Source organism: Telopea speciosissima, chromosome 7, assembly GCF_018873765.1.
Source record: "Telopea speciosissima isolate NSW1024214 ecotype Mountain lineage chromosome 7, Tspe_v1, whole genome shotgun sequence".
NCBI classification, from domain to species: domain Eukaryota; kingdom Viridiplantae; phylum Streptophyta; class Magnoliopsida; order Proteales; family Proteaceae; genus Telopea; species Telopea speciosissima.
The window spans coordinates 27106590-27124925 of NC_057922.1; the positions used below are offsets into that span (position 1 = coordinate 27106590).

General features: G+C 37.9%; 1 protein-coding gene across 1 annotated transcript in view; it reads right to left on the reverse strand.

Annotated features, from left to right (window-relative positions):
- LOC122667901 (signal peptide peptidase-like 2) overlaps window positions 1–14553 on the reverse strand; it is a 57950-nt gene extending 43397 nt beyond the window's left edge. Inside the window, exons 1-4 of the mRNA XM_043864377.1 lie at window positions 14324–14553; window positions 9413–9571; window positions 6990–7101; window positions 6324–6446 (exon numbers count right to left, since the gene is read on the reverse strand). Of these exons, the coding sequence (XP_043720312.1) occupies window positions 6324–6446; window positions 6990–7101; window positions 9413–9571; window positions 14324–14464 (535 nt within the window). The 5' untranslated portion in view covers window positions 14465–14553. The remainder of the gene's footprint in view (window positions 1–6323; window positions 6447–6989; window positions 7102–9412; window positions 9572–14323) is intronic.
- Window positions 14554–18336: the final 3783 nt, after the last annotated feature.

Here is an 18336-nt window from a genome sequence, read left to right on the forward strand (position 1 = left end):
GGAGGAAATTTCTCTCTTAAAGACTTACCTTGGTCAAGAGTTTGAGATCAAGTACCTAGGTAAGCTACGTTACTTTCTTGGTATTTAGGTTGCCCGCTTTACCAAAGGTATCTTTCTATCTCAGCGGAAATATACCCTCGATCTTCAATCTGAGGCATGGATGCTGGGTTGTAGGCCTTCAGATACTCCTCTTGAAGCGAATGTTCATCTCACTAGTAAAAGTGGTGATCCAGTAGATACGGGATAGTCTCAGCGATTGGTTGGAAAGCTGATTTACCTATCTCACACTCGTCCTGACATTGCCTTTGTTGTTAGTCTGGTAAGCTGATATAAGCATAATCCTTACTCCTCACACTTAGAAGTTGTGTTCCGGATCTTGCACTACTTGAAGGCTGCACCAGGAAAGGGAATCCTCCTCAGTTCTCATGGCCATTTACGAGTTGAGGCCTTCACTGATGCTGATTGGGCCAGCTCTCTAGATGATCGGCGACCTACCACAGGTTATGGCACATTTGTGGGAGGCAACCTAGTTACTTAGAGGAGTAAGAAGCAAGCAGTTGTTGCTCGGTCAAATGCTGAATCTGAATTTCGTGCCATGTCCCATGGCATCTGTGAGTTGATGTGGCTTCGAGATCTCTTAAAAGACCTGGACCTTCCCGGTTCCCTTCCTATGATGCTTTATTGTGACCATAGTACTAAAACTCGCGAAATTTCGGTCGAGATATCGAATATTTCGAGTATCTCGACCTGTCCAAAACGAAACGCAAGTCCGAAATGAAAAAATGCAATATTTTGGAAATTTCAATGAAATTTCGAAAATTTCGGTCATCTCGTTTTGGAAATCTCGGTAATTTCGGTCATCTCGTTTCAAAATTTTCGAAAATCTCGGACATTTTTGGCAATTTACACCCACAGAAAAATACCATATTTCGACCGAGATTTCGACGAAATTTCGGTATCTCGGAAATTTCGGTCACACCTAAACACCGAAACGAAACGAGATTTAGTACCATGATTGTGACAACAAGTCCACGATTAGTATTGCTCACAATCCAGTCCAGCACAATCACAACAAGCATGTGGAGATAGATCGTCATTTCATCAACGAAAGTTAGATCAAGGACTGATTTGTGTTCCTTTTAAAAATCAGGAGATCAGTTAGCAAATGGTTTTACAAAGGGATTAAGTAGAAAGTTCGTTCATACTATTGTGTGCAAGTTGGGCATGTGTGACATCTATGCACCAACTTGAGGGGGAGTGTTGTAATATTGGGTATAATATGAGTATAAGGGTAAATCAGTCCATAGGGGCATTATTGTACTTGTACCTGTATATCAACAACAACAACAACACAACCTTATCCCAAATAAATGGGGTCGGCTACATGGATCCTTTCAAAAAGAACGTAGAGAAAACTGAGGTCCTCATAAATGGAAAGGACAATAAGAGAAACTTAAAAAACGAAATGGGATAAGAAAGGTAAGTTATGGAAAATGAAAGATGAAAGTAAGAGGAAAGAGTATAGCCCAAGAATTTAGGAAAATCTCAGCTACATGGTATCTATAACGCAGATCCTTGCCCTCCAATAGGGCTCTATCTGAGGTCATACTTGTCACAAGACCCAGACTATGCAAGTCATTCTTCACAATCCCACTTATGGTCATATTAGGCCTGCCCCTAGCTCTTTTAGCTCCTTCAATCGGCATCAGATCACTTCTCCTTATTGGGGCATCCCCAGGCCTCCGTTGCACATGGCCAAACCACCTCAGGCAACATTGTCGGAGTTTATCGCTGATCGGGGCAACTCCCACATCAGTTCTAATACGTTTGTTCGTTACTTAATCCTTCCTAGTTTTGCCGCACATCCATCTTAACATCCTCATCTCTGCAACACATAGCTTCGCTATATGACACTTCTTAACTGCCCAACATTCCGCTCCATACATCATAGCCGGTCGAACAACAGTCAAGTAGAACTTTCTTTTAAGCTTTAAAGGAATGTGTCGGTCACACAAAACTCCGGCCGCACCTCTCCACTTCATCCATCCTACTTTAGTTCTTTGTGAAACATCATCATCTATGTCACCTTTTTTGTGTATGATAGACCCAAGATATCTGCAATAGTCATTAGCGGTATCTCTCTCTCCTCAATTTTCACCGTCATCATCATCCATACTGTGACTAAAGTCACACATCCTATATTCCATCTTTGATCTACTAATCTTAAAGCCTCTTCTTTCCAACGTCGATCTCCACAACTCTAACTTAGCGTTAATCCCCACTTTTGTCTCATCCACCAAAACGATATCATCGGCGAAGAGCATACACCACGGTACCTTGTCTTGGATGTTCTTGGTTAATTTATCCATGATAAGCACAAACAAATAAGGGCTTAGGGCTGATCCTTGATGTAACCCAACCGTAATTGGGAATTCCTTGCCCTGGCCTCCAACAGATCTCACACTAGTCACCACACCCTCATACATATCTTTAATTACCTCTATATACTTACTCGACACCCCTCTCTTCGCAAGAACATGCCGGATTAAATCTCTAGGTATTCTGTCATAGGCTTTCTCCAAGTCTATAAAGACCATATGGAGATCCTTCTTACTAGCTCTATATCTTTCCATCATAGTTCAAAAACTCGTCTCGACCAGGTCACGATGACCGAGATCTCGGCGAGTTTGTGCATTTTTTTTTTTGTTTCGAATTGTTTGTTCTTGCATATCCCCACCAGTTTGTGGACATATGGCCTCAGTTGGCTCTAACACTTTGAGGGAAGCTTGTTTTAGGCTTAATAAACATATTTAAATCTTAATATTGTAAAAAAAAAAAAAAAAAAAACACCCAATTTGGTGTTTTAGATTTGCATCCTTGGTTGGCAGGAAACGTCGAACCCTTAATATAAAATTGCCTATTCTACACATTGTTTGAGTACCATAACACATAATTGGCAAGTAAAACAAGTAAATTATGCAATAATGAATGAAGACACATAATATTGAATAAGTATTTTAAAAATAGTTAAAGACTTAAAGTTTCTACTACAAACTCCTCCATGTGAAGTGTTCATATTGCATATTACATAGACACCCAACAGCGAACAATACATTAGTCATAGACACCCTACTTTACTAATCTTCCATGTCCCAACTCCCAACAATACAATCGATCTCTTTGTAGTGATGTGGCAACCCCCAGTAGTATATTCCAATTGTATTGAGTGATGATGCAGCAAAAAGTCAAGAAACAAGGTTTTCCCCTTCTCTATCGAGTTACTTCAAAATTTCGAAGTGTGCTCTCGAGTTGGTGCTTTTTAATAATGTGGAATATAGCAGTTTTTCGAAATTTCAGCGAGTTTTAGAACTATGCTTTCCATGAGCCTCCTCAATAGGTAGATAGCTTCTGTTGTGGATGTACCTGCCATAAAACCAAATTGAATCTTCAAGATATGAGTCTCTCTTCTCAGACGGGCTTCAATAACCTTCTCCCAAAGTTTCATACAGGTACATTCTTGTACCTGAGGTACATTCTTGTACATGTATGTCACTTATTAAAAATAGAATAGGGCAGTCACACCGGCAGTCTAATTATTCCTCTCAATCGAACACACATCTTTTATGTTTAGACTGAATAAGTAAAAACAGAAGCAAAGTGTATGGAGCAAACAATGTGCATTACGAAAGTTGAATTTGTCTCCAGTTTCAAGCCAAACAGCTCAAGATTTCTGCCTCCTCGAATTTCCTATCTGTATAACTAAGGCCAGCTGATTTCCACCACCCTTTCCTCTATGGACAGAGATGCAACCTCTTCCTTTGAGTCCATATGTTGAATCTCCACCAGGAAAAAAAAAATTTTCTCCTACACAACTTTTATTCGGTTACCTTAACTTCTTTAGCCTTTTTCAATTTGATGTTCATAACATAACCAGCACAAGTGCACAACCCTCACCACAAACATCTTCGGCCGTTCCTCCACTTTCAATTGAATTATAACCAAGATTCGAGGTCTCGGTATCTCGGCTGGTTTCAGTCAGCCAAAAAACCGAGTTGGTGCATTTTTCTGTCAAATTTTGGCCCTCGGCTTTGGTGGCCATATGACCTAATTAGGTCATGAAACTTGCAGGACAACTAATTTTAAGCCCTATAAACATGGTGGAACCCTTAGTTTTTGAAAAATCACACCCAAAATGGTAGTTTGATTTAGGACCCTAGGTTGGTGGTGTACACTGATATGACCAATTCCACACAATCTTTAGTATTATAACACATATAATTCAAGTAAAACAGCTTAAATAAACAATAGGAATGAAAATTCTATAATTCAAACAGATTTATCACCAACCTAGGGTCTCTTGAGATTGAAAGTTAGGGTCGAAACTATTTCAATTCTGTATTTTGACCCTAAATTTTGTTTTGGCCAAGCCCAAAACCAAGATAACTAAGAGCTTTCAATCAATTTCAACCGAGATTTTGTTTCATGATAGTTCCATTATATAATAAGATATCCTACAATTCTTATCTTGGCTTTCCTGCCCTTCTTCCTCTGTGTAGTCTTAAGGACCAAAATGTGTCGGATCTTGTTTTGAGGTTTTGACACTATGTTTCGATCCTGAGCCTCCTTCGGTTGAAACTTTTGGATCAAAACTTGGGTTTTAACCATTGGTTTTGTTTTTGGTCAAACTTGAAACCGAGACAATTCGGAGATTCCGATCAGTTTCAACCGAGATTTTATTCCACGTCGGTAACACAAAAAACGAGATAAAACCGAGATCTCTAACCATCTAGCTCTTTCATCCACAAGTTCTTCAAATTACAGATTTGGAGACAGCAATATAGGACAATACTATTCACAGATGAAACCATAGCTAAGCATAGGGACTTCTTAATTGTGAGCCCAAATAAATAAGACTCCTTTCTAAGGGAAGTTCAGCAAACACTATTTACCAGTCCCAGAGTCCAGAGTTTTCAGCCGAAACCAATTTTCCCACATTGAAATATGAAGGCCTGAAAACCAGTCGAAGCTTCAACTTTGGCAGTTTCGGTTTGACCATTAAAAGTACAAAAATAAGTCCCAACTCTTAACATGGTGGGCCCTATGGATAGATATGGGCCTGAAATTTGACATGTTATTAATCCAAGGATAGACCTTCCTGTGCAACAGCCGGTTTGACAAAAGAAGTCCTCAACATGACTCAAAAAGGCCAGACAGTTAAGAGAAGGCTCTCTTAGAGGGGCGCCATAAAGAATTTATTCCTAATTTAGTCAGGATGTTTATATAACTATTCTAAACTTCTTGAATATCAATGTATCGTCTAAATTGTTAAATCTAACTTGTGCACAAATACACTGGCAACAATTATTAAGTAATGTTTGTTAGGTTACACGTGAAGTAAAATCCCCAAAAACAATGAGAATAAACATCTAACCAACTTAGCCTTCCTGTCCACTGTTGGTCTCTGAATAAAACCTTAACATGAGATTAAGAAGTCTCAACATCATCATGGTAAAGCACCAACAACATTTCCAGAAGCTTATTTCCAATCAACTGAAGTCCTACCATCCCTATCTCTAGCCTCTCCTCGTCTTGAAGTTCCATTCATACCTCTGAATACGAGAGAAAGGCTTACTCAGTACCCACTTCCCTTCTGCCAGAACCAGCCAGGCTATATTCTACGCTGGATACAGTAAAAGCACTGCCAATTCAAGATCATAATCTACCTTTTCACGCACTATACAAGGGAATCTAATTTTAAACAAAGATAATCAAAAGTTCCATGTATGCCAGTGGAGAGATTTCACACAGCACGGAACTCTTGAAAGGCAAATTGTTCAGCACATAAGTTCTTTAACCCACCAAACTCTCCTCTTACTGATCTGGCAAAATGTGGTTCCGCCAGATCTAGAAAGGAAAAGTGGATGGACATCAAACCAGCAAGCATGATACAGCACACTGTATCTCCCAAGAAAACCTCAACAGGTGGTAGATACTGATGCAAAATATTAACAAGCCCAAGCAACCTTCCCTCTATGGCTCCCAATTTAAATGAAACAAATATTCCCATCCGTTGTTGTTGCCATGGCAGAACAGCATCCATGACCTTACTAACTGAAAAAAAAAAACCCACTAAATTGATAACTGGAATGAACCTACATTGACTCAACAAGAAGAAATTAAAAACTACAAGTACAAGAGACAAATACCATAATAGATGTTTATCTTTGTGGAAAGACCATGAGTGCGCACAAGTGTAAATGTAAACTAGTAGCGGTGTGGGGAGGCAGGGGAGGGATGTTCCATATATGAACTCAAAGTCTCACCTTTTCGTCCGGCTTCAAATAATTTCTTGATAACATCACCACTTGACTTTGCAATCATGACAACAGGAATGGTAACATTTAGAGAAGTATCATTTCCATAGCATGACATTGCAGCACTTATATCTAAAAAGTTACAACCAGAAAAAGATTAGAATCCAAAATCCACAAAGGATTAGGGGTTAATGGACAGAATCAACTAGCCATAACTGATTATTGAAGAAGAAATAACAGATTGTCTTGTCATTGACAATAATAATAATAGGGAAAAAGAACTCTGTCCGGGAGTGTGCGCGCTGCACCCAGACACGGGGCGAAATGACCGCCCTGCCCCCCATGACAGGCAGAAATGCCACCGCCCCTGTTGATGCTTCCACATGCTCTGCATTGGCCCGCATGCTGGCGCAGGGGCCATGCTCCCGGACAGAGAACGCATTCCCATAATAAGAATAGTACAAGTAGTAAGCTAAGAACTACTAGGCACTGGCCATACAGGCAGTATTGCATAAAGGATTTTGAAACCACAATACATGGCATGATCACTGTTTTCTGCCGCCTGAAGGGCCAGTAAGTCATACGGTACTGTATGGTTGGTCCCTTAGTAATAAGATGATTATGATCATGATAATGAATATAATGATTATGATAACAACATATGCAAATGGCTACCTTCTGCATCATTGATCACCAGTAAACCAGATGCACCTCCTGATTGTGCAACTTCTGCCTTAACTGTGAATTCACAATCACCACGCATGCACAATGCAATAGAATTGGATAACTGCAGAAGCGCCAGCTTGTTTAAGAGAACAGGAAAGAATGCAAATAACAAAACAAGGCAAGGAAACAACAAGATAGAGCATTTGAGGAACTCTATTCATAAGCTAACTGAAGAATGTGTAAATATATTGAAATTTTGAACAGGAAATTACTGTTTCTATTGATATTAGACAGTGATGTAACTGTGTAAGCCCACTTTAGTGGTGATCTTATCTTGGTCTGTTTTTGCACATCAAATATGGAAAAGATGATTTAACAGCCCAAGTGTGCAGAGGACTAGTTCAGGAGTTTCCTTATTTTTATTTTGTTGAAGTTATTGGTGATGTAGATCCCATGACTGACCAGAAGAAGAAGAACCAAGGCCAATCAAACCAGCTCCAGATGGACCAAAACTGGACCAGATCGAGCCAGCCCAGCAGATCTTCTACAAGGGCCAAGAAAAAGAGATCTAAACACTGTTAATGTGAACAGTGTCACAGCCCATATTAGCCTTGTGTCGGGATGCCTTTTAGAAGATCTTGTGGGCCCGTCAAGTGGAGGAAGATTCTATCCTACTGCTGCCATCGTTTAGTTTCTATTTTCAGTTTATATTAGGTAGTTTCTAATTTGGTTATCTTCACATGTTTAGAAGGCTGAGTTATAAAGCCTTTTGTAGTTTCTAATTTCATTCAGCTTCTATTTCCATTAGTTAGTATTTTCATTAGTTTCTATTTTCCAAACAGTTGCTAAGTTTTACTTTCTATTTTTGTAGCATAGCCTCAGTCGATATAAAGGCAACTATTGTAATTGGTTGACACAGAATTAATGAATGAAGTTTTGAGGCATTCTTGCACTCAATTATGGGAGTAAAACCCCTGTTCAACAGCTGGGACAGCTGTGGGTGAGAGACCCAGGGCTGAGATAGCCCATCCCCTTACCCACCCTTCTTCTATCTTCTCTTCTTTATCTTCTTCTCCTTTCTTCTTATCCTTTTATGTTTCTTCTTTTAGGTAAACAGGAAAAAAAGGTAATAAAGTTTCAGTTAGTCAATTTGTTCTTCATTATTGTGTTGATCCTGGCTGCAATCGATCTCCCGCTGGTTTCCCTGGTTCGAGGTCGACTTTTGCATATATTGGATATTACTGTTGTGATTTTCTTTGGATCATATTAGAAGTGAGAATGGTCTACACTGTCCTCCTTTATCGTTAATTTGTTATTCTATAATCCTTTCCCTTCTTTTGATTGTTTAGTGTTGTATCTGTTTTCATTCTGTAGAATCTGATTTATTCTCTTTAAGTTCTCAAAATAATATTTCCCCTCATACGGATACATAATCAGAAGTCCCCAAGTCTCATATATGGTTTCCACTGTTTCCCAAAGAATTTTAACAGCTTTTAATGGATTTCCATGAACTTCCACGGAACTCCACGACATACTTCCACTTCCATAGAAATTTTTTCTCACTTGCATGAAAGAAGACATGAACTCTGTTCCAAGATCCAGATGAGCTTAATTCTCTTTACTCATTGTAGATTGGTTATGGAAGGCAATTCACTTATTGTCGGTGGCTGGTTACACAAGTTATGGTGACCTGCATGCCGCCCTTGGATGCGTAGTGACTAACCAATCATCTAGTCTCATTGAATGCCAAGTCAATCACCGTTTAATACAAGGCTTCATTTATCTTTCATCACAATTCCATTCCTAAGAAGCTAATCACCAGCTTTTTAACAAGGAAAATCAACATATAAATTAGGGGGGGGGGGGGGGACCTCTACAAACAATGAAACTGCAATAACTGGAATTTCACACTATAGTAAACAGTCTATCAAAATATGAATAAAGGGTCAACAATAATATCTTGCAAACTTGCACACCAGCAAACTATCATCAAGTAGGTGAAGCATGATAATATCTTTCACTTTTCAGCAAGCAATCCAAGAAAAGACCAGTGCTTTGTATTGCCGGTTCAAAGACCAGGTAGAGGAGGGTTGGTGGGTCAGTATGGGAGCCAGCATCATAAAGACACATAGCCAAATCTTAGCAAGAATCCTGAACAATTGCTATTTTCAGTTGCTTGAATGGCAAAATATTCATCTAGCTGACCCCATGTAGTTGGGATAAGCCTTAGTTGAACCAAGTTGGGTGAAATCCAAGCAAAGCAATAATTCAATAAGTAGATCCCTTTCTACCCCACCCCCCATAAAAACAAGAAAAGTATATTCCAAAGTAAAAGAACTAACATGCACATGATATTAACTAATATATATTAGAAAGACAGCAGGAATTCAATCCAACAAAAAGAAAGAGGGGGGGCAGGGGAGCAGTTGGACCTTAGTAGAGGAACTAGAACAGCAATTTAAGGGATTTGCAAAAACAGCAGGCAACTTGAGAGCATTGTCTTCCTGACTTGGCACAAAAGCACCAAATTTAGCACTTAATCCTTCTAGAGTTTCACCTTCAGAACCATCAACCCAGTTCTTCACCAAAACCTAGCAACAAACATATAAAATATAATTAAGCTGAGATATTGGGTGAATTGAATAACATATCTTTTCATCAGAATAACATCTTAATTAACAAATAATATGCTAATGTAGTCCTAGATTGGTAGAAACCCTAGACTTATTCCTAAGCAAACAAGCCCTATATGATGACGAATCTGCACCATGTGCATTAGAAAACACAAGCTTCCCGTATCCATGGGATGAAACCCTATTAAGGCTATTATATATATATATATATATATATCTTAAAAAAGAAAACAAAAAAAAAAAAAAAGTGAGACAAACATATGAACAGGATTAAAAGAAATTCCGAGTGTTACATACAATGGATGTATTTAAATGAACCATTTTATATATATATATCTTAAAAATGAAAACAAAAAAAAAAAAAGTGAGACAAACATATGAACAGGATTAAAAGAAATTCCGAGTGTTACATACAATGGATGTATTTAAATGAACCATTAAAAAAATAAAATTTTCATGTATCAGTAAAAAATCTCAAGGAGACAAAGTGGCTTACCAAGTTGGACTGCATACAAACAAGGAAGCTGTAACTAATGCAACTATGAATGTCCATATATGGAAGCTTTAACATGCAACGAAATTAGAACATGCAAGAAAATCACACATGATCATGGAACGAGGTCTCGCCGAGATCTCGGAAATGTCTAAGTATTTTGCAACCACAAGACGAAACCAGGTACGAAATGGGAGAAATACACTGTCTCGGCCGAGATCTCGGTTTGACCGAAACCAAACCAAACCCAACATATAAAAGTGACTCAACTCGACCGAGACCAGTCGAAACCTAGACTGCTCACAGTCGTCTCGCTGGTTTTGGCAGAGAGGTTCCAAAAAACTGGTTTTCATATCATTTTTCAATGGAAAAATCACCGGATTGAGTGGAGATACTTCAGCAAACATTGAAATTGCAGAATCTACAACAACATTGCTGAACTTTGAAGAAGATTTAAGGATTCCACGGTAAGCCATTTTTCCTTAAATCTATTTTTTGCAAAAAAATATGTTCAAATCTAGGTGGTTGGATGTCAATTTTTTATATGTTACACAACTTTTGGCGATCTACGAGTTGATGGAGTTCGATTAATTTGAGGACTGGATCAGGTTTTATGGACGACATATTCACAGTCCCAACCGCCATACATGTAGATGGTAGTTCGACAGCCACCATCCAATAGCAATGGATTGATCTCATCGCAACCGCATTATCCATACTCTAAGATAGGGTACCTTCAGTTTGTTGATGAGTCCACTTTTTTGTATTGTGTGGAAGAGCACATGTGATTCTTACGCAGCACTCTGACATGGGAAGCCTATGTGTCACAGACAGGCTAAGTTTCTTCGGCAGAGTCAAGCAAGGTCTCAAGATTTTGATCCAGCATGGCACTCGTTTGCATGATAAAGGTGAGACAAGATTGATGTATTTTACATTTTAACATTCTAATGCTTATTTAAGTTGTTTAACATTAATTGTATGCTTTCTACTACTAAATTATGTGTAGAATAGGGCCTATTAGTACGTTGTATCCTACCAACCTAGGGTCCAAAGTCAAACTCTTATTTGGATTTTGATTTTTCAGAATCTGATAGTGTCATTGTATTTAAATGTCTCAAAATAGGCTGTATACCAAGTTTCATAACCTAACTAGGTCATAAATCCATTGAAACCATGGAACGAGTTCAAAAAAAAATTTTGCACCAACTCGCCGAGATCTCAGTCCAACTCGGTTTTCTGCCTGGCCGAAATCAGGTCCGAAACAAAGACCTTGAACCATGCACATGATCCAAAATCCAGGATAAACCCATGTGTTGGCCAAACTCATTGGATTAAAACCCCATCAATGATACGGCCAATGATTGACAGTGACAGTAAGGTACTAAAGTCCATTAACGGAAACTAGAGAACAACAACAGACTCCATATTAGCTTAGCAAAACCCCCTCGGCCCCAATAAATATCTGATGGGGGGATAGGTAGGAACAACTCTAAAACCCTCCTCGATAGGATCCAAAGTCAAAAACCCCACTCTGATAGAAACCCAAAAATTGACTGAAAACTCAAACCTCTCAGAATAGCACCAAACTCTAGGAAACAATAGTTAATAGGAAAGATAAGAACCCTTCAAAAGATGGGAATGATATGATGAGCGGTTTGGAAGTAATTTAGGAAACAGTGATCTCACGTACGGACATCATAGAAACGGTAAAACTAAAATTAAATTCAATCCAACCAAAGGATTGGTCAGAAATGTGGATCAGACTCAATCTCAGTAGTTTAAATCAAAGCCCTAATGTTTCACAACAATCCAAAATATGGATTAAAATTAATTTTGAAAACCAAAATTCTGAAATAGAGAAAATTGGGGAAAAAAAGAATTTTAGGTAACTCACAAACCAGTGGTCAGAACACCACCAAACCAGAATCGAGTTTCCCTCCAGGCGTAATTCTGTGATATCCCAAAGTTCGAATGGAATCCGATAAGTAAAACTGACTCAGGAAATAAAAGAGTAAATTCTGAAACTGAGTATAAAACAGGGCTTCTGCTGGTTTGTTAAAACAGAATTAAGCTTTGATCTGACCTTACCTGATGTTAGGAATCCGATATAGATTGAAGAATAATATATCCTCATGAAATCAGAGATCAAATACAATCCAGCAGCCTCGGTAATTGACAGAACTCAGAATAGTATTCAGTCGCAGGAAAACAAAGTATAACTAGGAAGAAGAAGGGAAGAAGAACCTACCTGAGGTTAAGGCATCACACCCACACTGTCTCTCACAGCTCTGGCCAAAAGGCAACTCAATAAAATCAAAATCAAATCGCCTATGAGCCTTGGCTCTTACAAGCTATATATAGAAAACAAAATAAGAATCCTCATCTGACTAGGAAAATCAAATCCTATTGCGAATTACAAAACAAAGTTGAAAAAGGAATCACAATACTAATAGGAAAACTTAATTAGCTAACTAACTAAACCTAATTCTGTATGCCTACCTTCTACATATTTTAGGCCCATTACAATGGAAATATATGGGATCAAAGGCCCAACACATGCATAACCCCACCCAAGGCTTATTTTCAATAAAATAAGCCCATTGTGTGACTTATCTGCATCAATATCACAAGAACCATCGGTGGGAACCAAATCTCAGCCCAAAATTTAAGCTCAGGCTCAAGGCATTGAATGATTGAGTTGCTTTACAGTTGTGCTACCTCTGGTTAGTAAATATGAACTTTCCAAAAGAAGAAACACCATTGTTTGGTGCTGAAGATTCTCATGCAGGGCATAGAAGATGCTTCCATATTGATACAATGAATAAGTCTCCCCAAAAATGACTTCTAGAATACTAACCACCCAAAAGGCCTTATTGACACTTTTAAGGTACATCTTTCTATAGACCATTCAGATGTATATAAAATGAAATGATATGTGGACTGCCAAACACTTTTAGAGACTTGTTAGAGAGCCTTGGTTTGCCAAGCAATTGAAGTCTCACTACAACTAAACAACTGACTATGGGAGTACAGCTTATAAGCTACTACCGGATAATACTGGAGCCTAAAATCAGTATTTTATTTTCTCCTTGGCTCCAAACAGACTGAATGACCAGAAAATATATATATGTGGTATGTAACTTTAGTTACAATAGGACGGATAACGAGGTGGTGAAAATTGATGAAAGGGAGATTCCGCAAAGTGATTATTTTAGACATCTGGGCTCAGTCATAAATAAATAAGGAGAAATAGAGGCCATGTTACACAGATAATTAAAACAGGATGGGTGAAATGGAGAGGTGCATCAGGAGCATTGTGTGATCAACGTATTCCTTTAAAGGAAAATTATATAGGACAGTCATACGACCAGTTATGATTTATGGTACAGAATGTTGGGCAATTAAGAAAAATAATATAGATAAACTCAGTGAAAATGAGATGAGGATGTTGAGATGGATGTGTGGAAAACTAGGAAGGATAAAAATAACGAATGAACAAATTAGAACTGATTTGGGAGTAGCTCTGAATGATAAGTTGCGAGAATGTCGTTTGAGGTGGCATGGAGATATACAACGGAGACCTTTAGATGCTTCACTACGGAGGAGTGATTTGATTCAGATTGAATGAGCTAAAAGCGTCAGGGATAGATCTAAAATGACTCTAGGAGAAGTGGTGAGGAAAGACATGCGTAGCTTAGGCCTTGTAACAAGTATGGCTTTGAATAGAGGTAATTGTAGGGTAAGGATCAATCCCATTTAGTTGGATATCGGGCAGTTCAAAGAAGTCAACAAACATCCATACTAGTCACTACACGCTGGAATGGATCATGATATATCGTGTGCGATGTGATTGGTGCACTCACTGTTTGTAAATTACTGAGTATGACTGCTTTATTATGCTTGGATGACTTTACTAGTAGCTCTTTTCCCATAACTTCCCTCAAGTATACATTTTTAGCTTTCAGGATTCCGAGAAACTGGAAATGATTCCTCATTATAGTTTTGTTCTTAAACAAAAATCTTCTTTAAATTGGACGAAAATTTTCAAAATTGAAACAATATCAATATATAGATAGCTTCAAGAAATCCACCCACAAAAACTAAATCCCAAAACAAAACCCTAAATCTAAGATTTTGCAGTCTAACAACAAGACCACCTCCAATTAGTTTCCAGCCACAATCGAAAATAGAGGAATTAATTGACCTGATCCACCAACCTGCTCGGTTATGTTGTGGCAGGCGGGGGTTTTCGAGGCGGAATTGCCAGTGGCCGCCGCAAATGAGACGAAGAAGAAGAGGAAGACATGACGGAGAGCGAAGAGAAGAGGAGTCATGGTGGTGGTTGCAGAAGCCGCCATGAAGGAGCTCTGCCCTTCACTTTTGCCCCCCTCTGAAGACCTTCGAGTCCCGTCAATACGGTTCGGTTCTGTTTTCTCTTAAATCTTTTTTTTTTGTTTTTTGGTGGGTTTATCGACGAGCCTTCATTACCGCATTGACGGGAAAATTCGTTTTTTCTAGTGCAGAAGAAGAACGGTAGTCGAGCTCTGGTGGGAAAGGCTTTTATGGCATCTTTATTCTTTACTTTCTCATTAAGCTAAGCTTAAGTTAATTATAGACGGATGACGAGGTGGCACTCTGTGGAAGAGTGTACCGCCCAAGGCCCAAGCCCATACACACACAGGATAAAATGACCAACCTGCCCTATCATGCCAACTCAAGTGCTATTATTGGCCCCGCATGCACATTGGGACCATCCTCCCCCATAAAGAATGCCAATCTGCACCATTGGATTTAGCATTTTTTACGTGTCAAGCTCTCAATCCCAAACTGCACCACACTGCACTTTTAAGAAATTGGAGAGGATTTTAATCTCCATTAATCGCTCTATTTAATCTAAAGAGGTTTATGTACATAGTCAAGAGTTTTCGAATCATGTGGAGGCTCATTTGGTCCAACTAATTATTGAATTGATAGGACTCCCTTGGATTCTTAAACCCCCCCCCCCCCCTCCTCCAAAAAAAATGGATAAGACTCCCTTAGATTAGCCACATGTCAAGTTTTTAGTTTTTATCTCTAGTGCAAGGCCAACTATGTTAGGACTTTCACTCTTTCTTCAACAATGTTGCTCTGGAGCTGCCACAATTGGATTGTCTATCAAACTTTTATATCTAGTTGTGGGAGGATCAAATTGAGCCAAAGCTTTCCACATATAAAGGTAATAACGTGGATAAAATGTCCACGATTTCAAATGCCAACATAGTTGTTACGTGGCATGTTGGGCCATTAAAAGGCTCTATTCATTAGATGCAAATTTAATTATTGGATGGATAAAGTTGTTGAATCATCTAACTCAAAAGCTTAAACTATTAAAGTGAGCGTCCCAACTAGTATATAAAAGCATCTAAGGTCCTAGGGTTTCAAATGTAGGATTATTGTCATCACGCCTCACGTGTTGACACCCTTGGGGGCACATATGTTAAATTATTGTAGTTGGTTATTTGATGTCTCAGATATCATGTTGAATGATAGAGATGTGGTTTTGTTTATTGTGTAAAGAAGATATGGTTTTATTTATTTTGTAAAAAAATTTGTAGGAGATAAACTTCCTTATTTGTTATTTCTATTGTATTGCTTCCACTACTTTATCATGTTTATCCAAGTTTTGTTGTAATATTTTTCTATATAATGAGAATTAACCCATCATAGAGAATACAATGATTTCAAACTTATCATGGTATCCGAGTTGAGTTAAGCTCTAGATGTATATGTGTTCATCAAACCCAATTTAAAGTGATTAAATTAAATAATTGCATTATCATTTTATATGTGATATGTTGTCCCCAAGGTTATATATCTTAAAATGTTTGCAACTATGGATAGAATTGGGTATTCTGATCATATAGTTATCACCATAGCACAAAAACTCATTATATTTCGGTTAAGATCTCGAGAATTTCGAGTATCTCGACCTGTTTGAAACGAAATGCAAATTTGATACCCAAAAAAATGCAATATTTCGATTGATATTTCGATCATTTCGCGATATTTCGAGCTTTTGTGACATCTCGCCGAAATATCGACAAGATGTTACAAAGTCACGTTATAAATATACCATGTTTCGTGACTCTCGGTTGAAATTTTGACCGATAGCTCACAAGACAGCATTTTTTTCGAGTTTTTTGTCTTTTTGCTTCATTCTTCACTCATTTTTGCTGATTTTTTTTTTCTTCAAATCTTCGCCGCAATTACCCCGAAAGCACTTGGAGAACACAGGACCGCCGGAATTGGGGAAGATAGACCAGTACTTTCCTTGCGAATAACTCCAACAATGGTTACCTTCAACATGTTGATGATGCAATTTACATGGCAACTGTGGATGAATACACTCGTTTCTTCTCCCAGACTATGATGTGGCATTCATGTTTCCTACAGTTGGAGAACAATGCACGCCGGCTCCATCGGACTATGAGCGGGGTCGATCCTAGACGTTGAAGTAATTATTATTAGAATATTTGTAGACATTTGATTCACTTTATGACTACTTAACTTGTATTGGAAATTTGAGATATTGACATCATCTTGATATTGACTTATTATATTTAATATTAGGACTTAAGTTATGAGTCATTGACTCTATGTTTCCAAGTAAATTTTAAAGTACTTATTAATTATTAATTTATTATGTCCTCTAGTACTTAAAGTCTTAAACAATGTGTATGTGTAATTAACGAAGTTATACATTACGATTCGACCGTATACTATCAATCAATGGTGCAAATCCAAAACACCACTTTGGGTGATTATTTTTGCAATTTGAATATTAACATGTGTTTATATAGCCTAAAGTAGGGTTTCCATGAAGTTTCAAGCCTTAACTTGGCCTAAAACCCCCCAAAATAACCTACTGAAACCATGCAGAAAAATACAATATTTCAAATATTTTGGTCAAACCGAAATACCGAAACGAAACGAGTTTTTAAACCTTAGTTGTCACGTTGTATTTATTTTAGAATCTGACTTAAGAATATTGACATGAGTATTCATATTGTATGTGTGTCGAACTAAATCATTTGAGAATCTTGCATGAACTACCGTTAGTTGTATTAAGTAACAAGATTCTCAATGATAGTTGTTGGTCCTCTATACCTAAGAGGTCCTTACCTATGTAGTTGTATCTTCTGTGTGTTGGTGTTCTAAAGGTTGATTCTTACACTAATGAACATCCTGAAAGAATTATATGACTGTGATTGGACGAAATTCAAAGTTTTTTTTTTTTTTTTTTTTTTGTAAAACAAAATTCAAAGATTTTATATAATTTTGTAAACAATTTATAAAGGCATTTAGAGTTTATAAAAGCTCGATATTTCTACATCCCATAATTTGGGTTAGTGTTTGTCTTCTAAAAGAGGAGGGTGACCTTGGGCTTCGTAGAGTTAAGGAATCTAATATTGTTGGCATCATAAAACTTATTTGGAATATTACTTCTTGAAAGAAAAGCATTTGGGTTGATTGGGTGTATTCTAGATACCTCACATCCGATTACATCTGGACTACCTCGTGCCTTGTGGATTCTTCCTAGGCCTAGAGAAAGATTTTAAAATATAGGCATCTTATTTCTGATCTCATCTAGACATTTTTATTGATAATGGATCATACACCTTCCTTGGGCTTGATAACTGACATCCAGATGATGTGCTCATTTCTAAATATGGAGATAGAATCAGGTATGATGTTGGCTCTGACAAGCTTGCCAACATGTCTTCTATTTTACGTAATGGTGCTTGGCTTTCTGGCTCTAGTAATTCTCACATCCTCATTGAGGTTTGGAGTAAGCGTCCTAGTATTCGTTTGAGACCTAGAGGCAGTGGGTTACAATTTCTCCCATTCTACTACTTAGAGCTTGGTGAGATCTAAATCCCCTACAATTCACTGGTATAAAGTGGTTTAGTTTAGCTCTATTTTCCCTAGACATTGCTTTATCATTTAGAGAACTATGAGTAATTCGCTTCATACTCAGAAGTTTCTTCTTCAGAGAAATTCGACAATCCGTACTTATTGTCTTTGCTGAAACTCCTTGAAAAATGTGAAGCCCTTATTATTTTCCTATCATTTTTTTAATTTTGTCTGGAAAGGTATTCTAAGAAAGTGTTGACCCCATCCTAGAATTATCGTTCCTTCTAATAGAGAATGGAGGTGAATTTTGAAAACCTTTGATGGCAAATCATCTTGT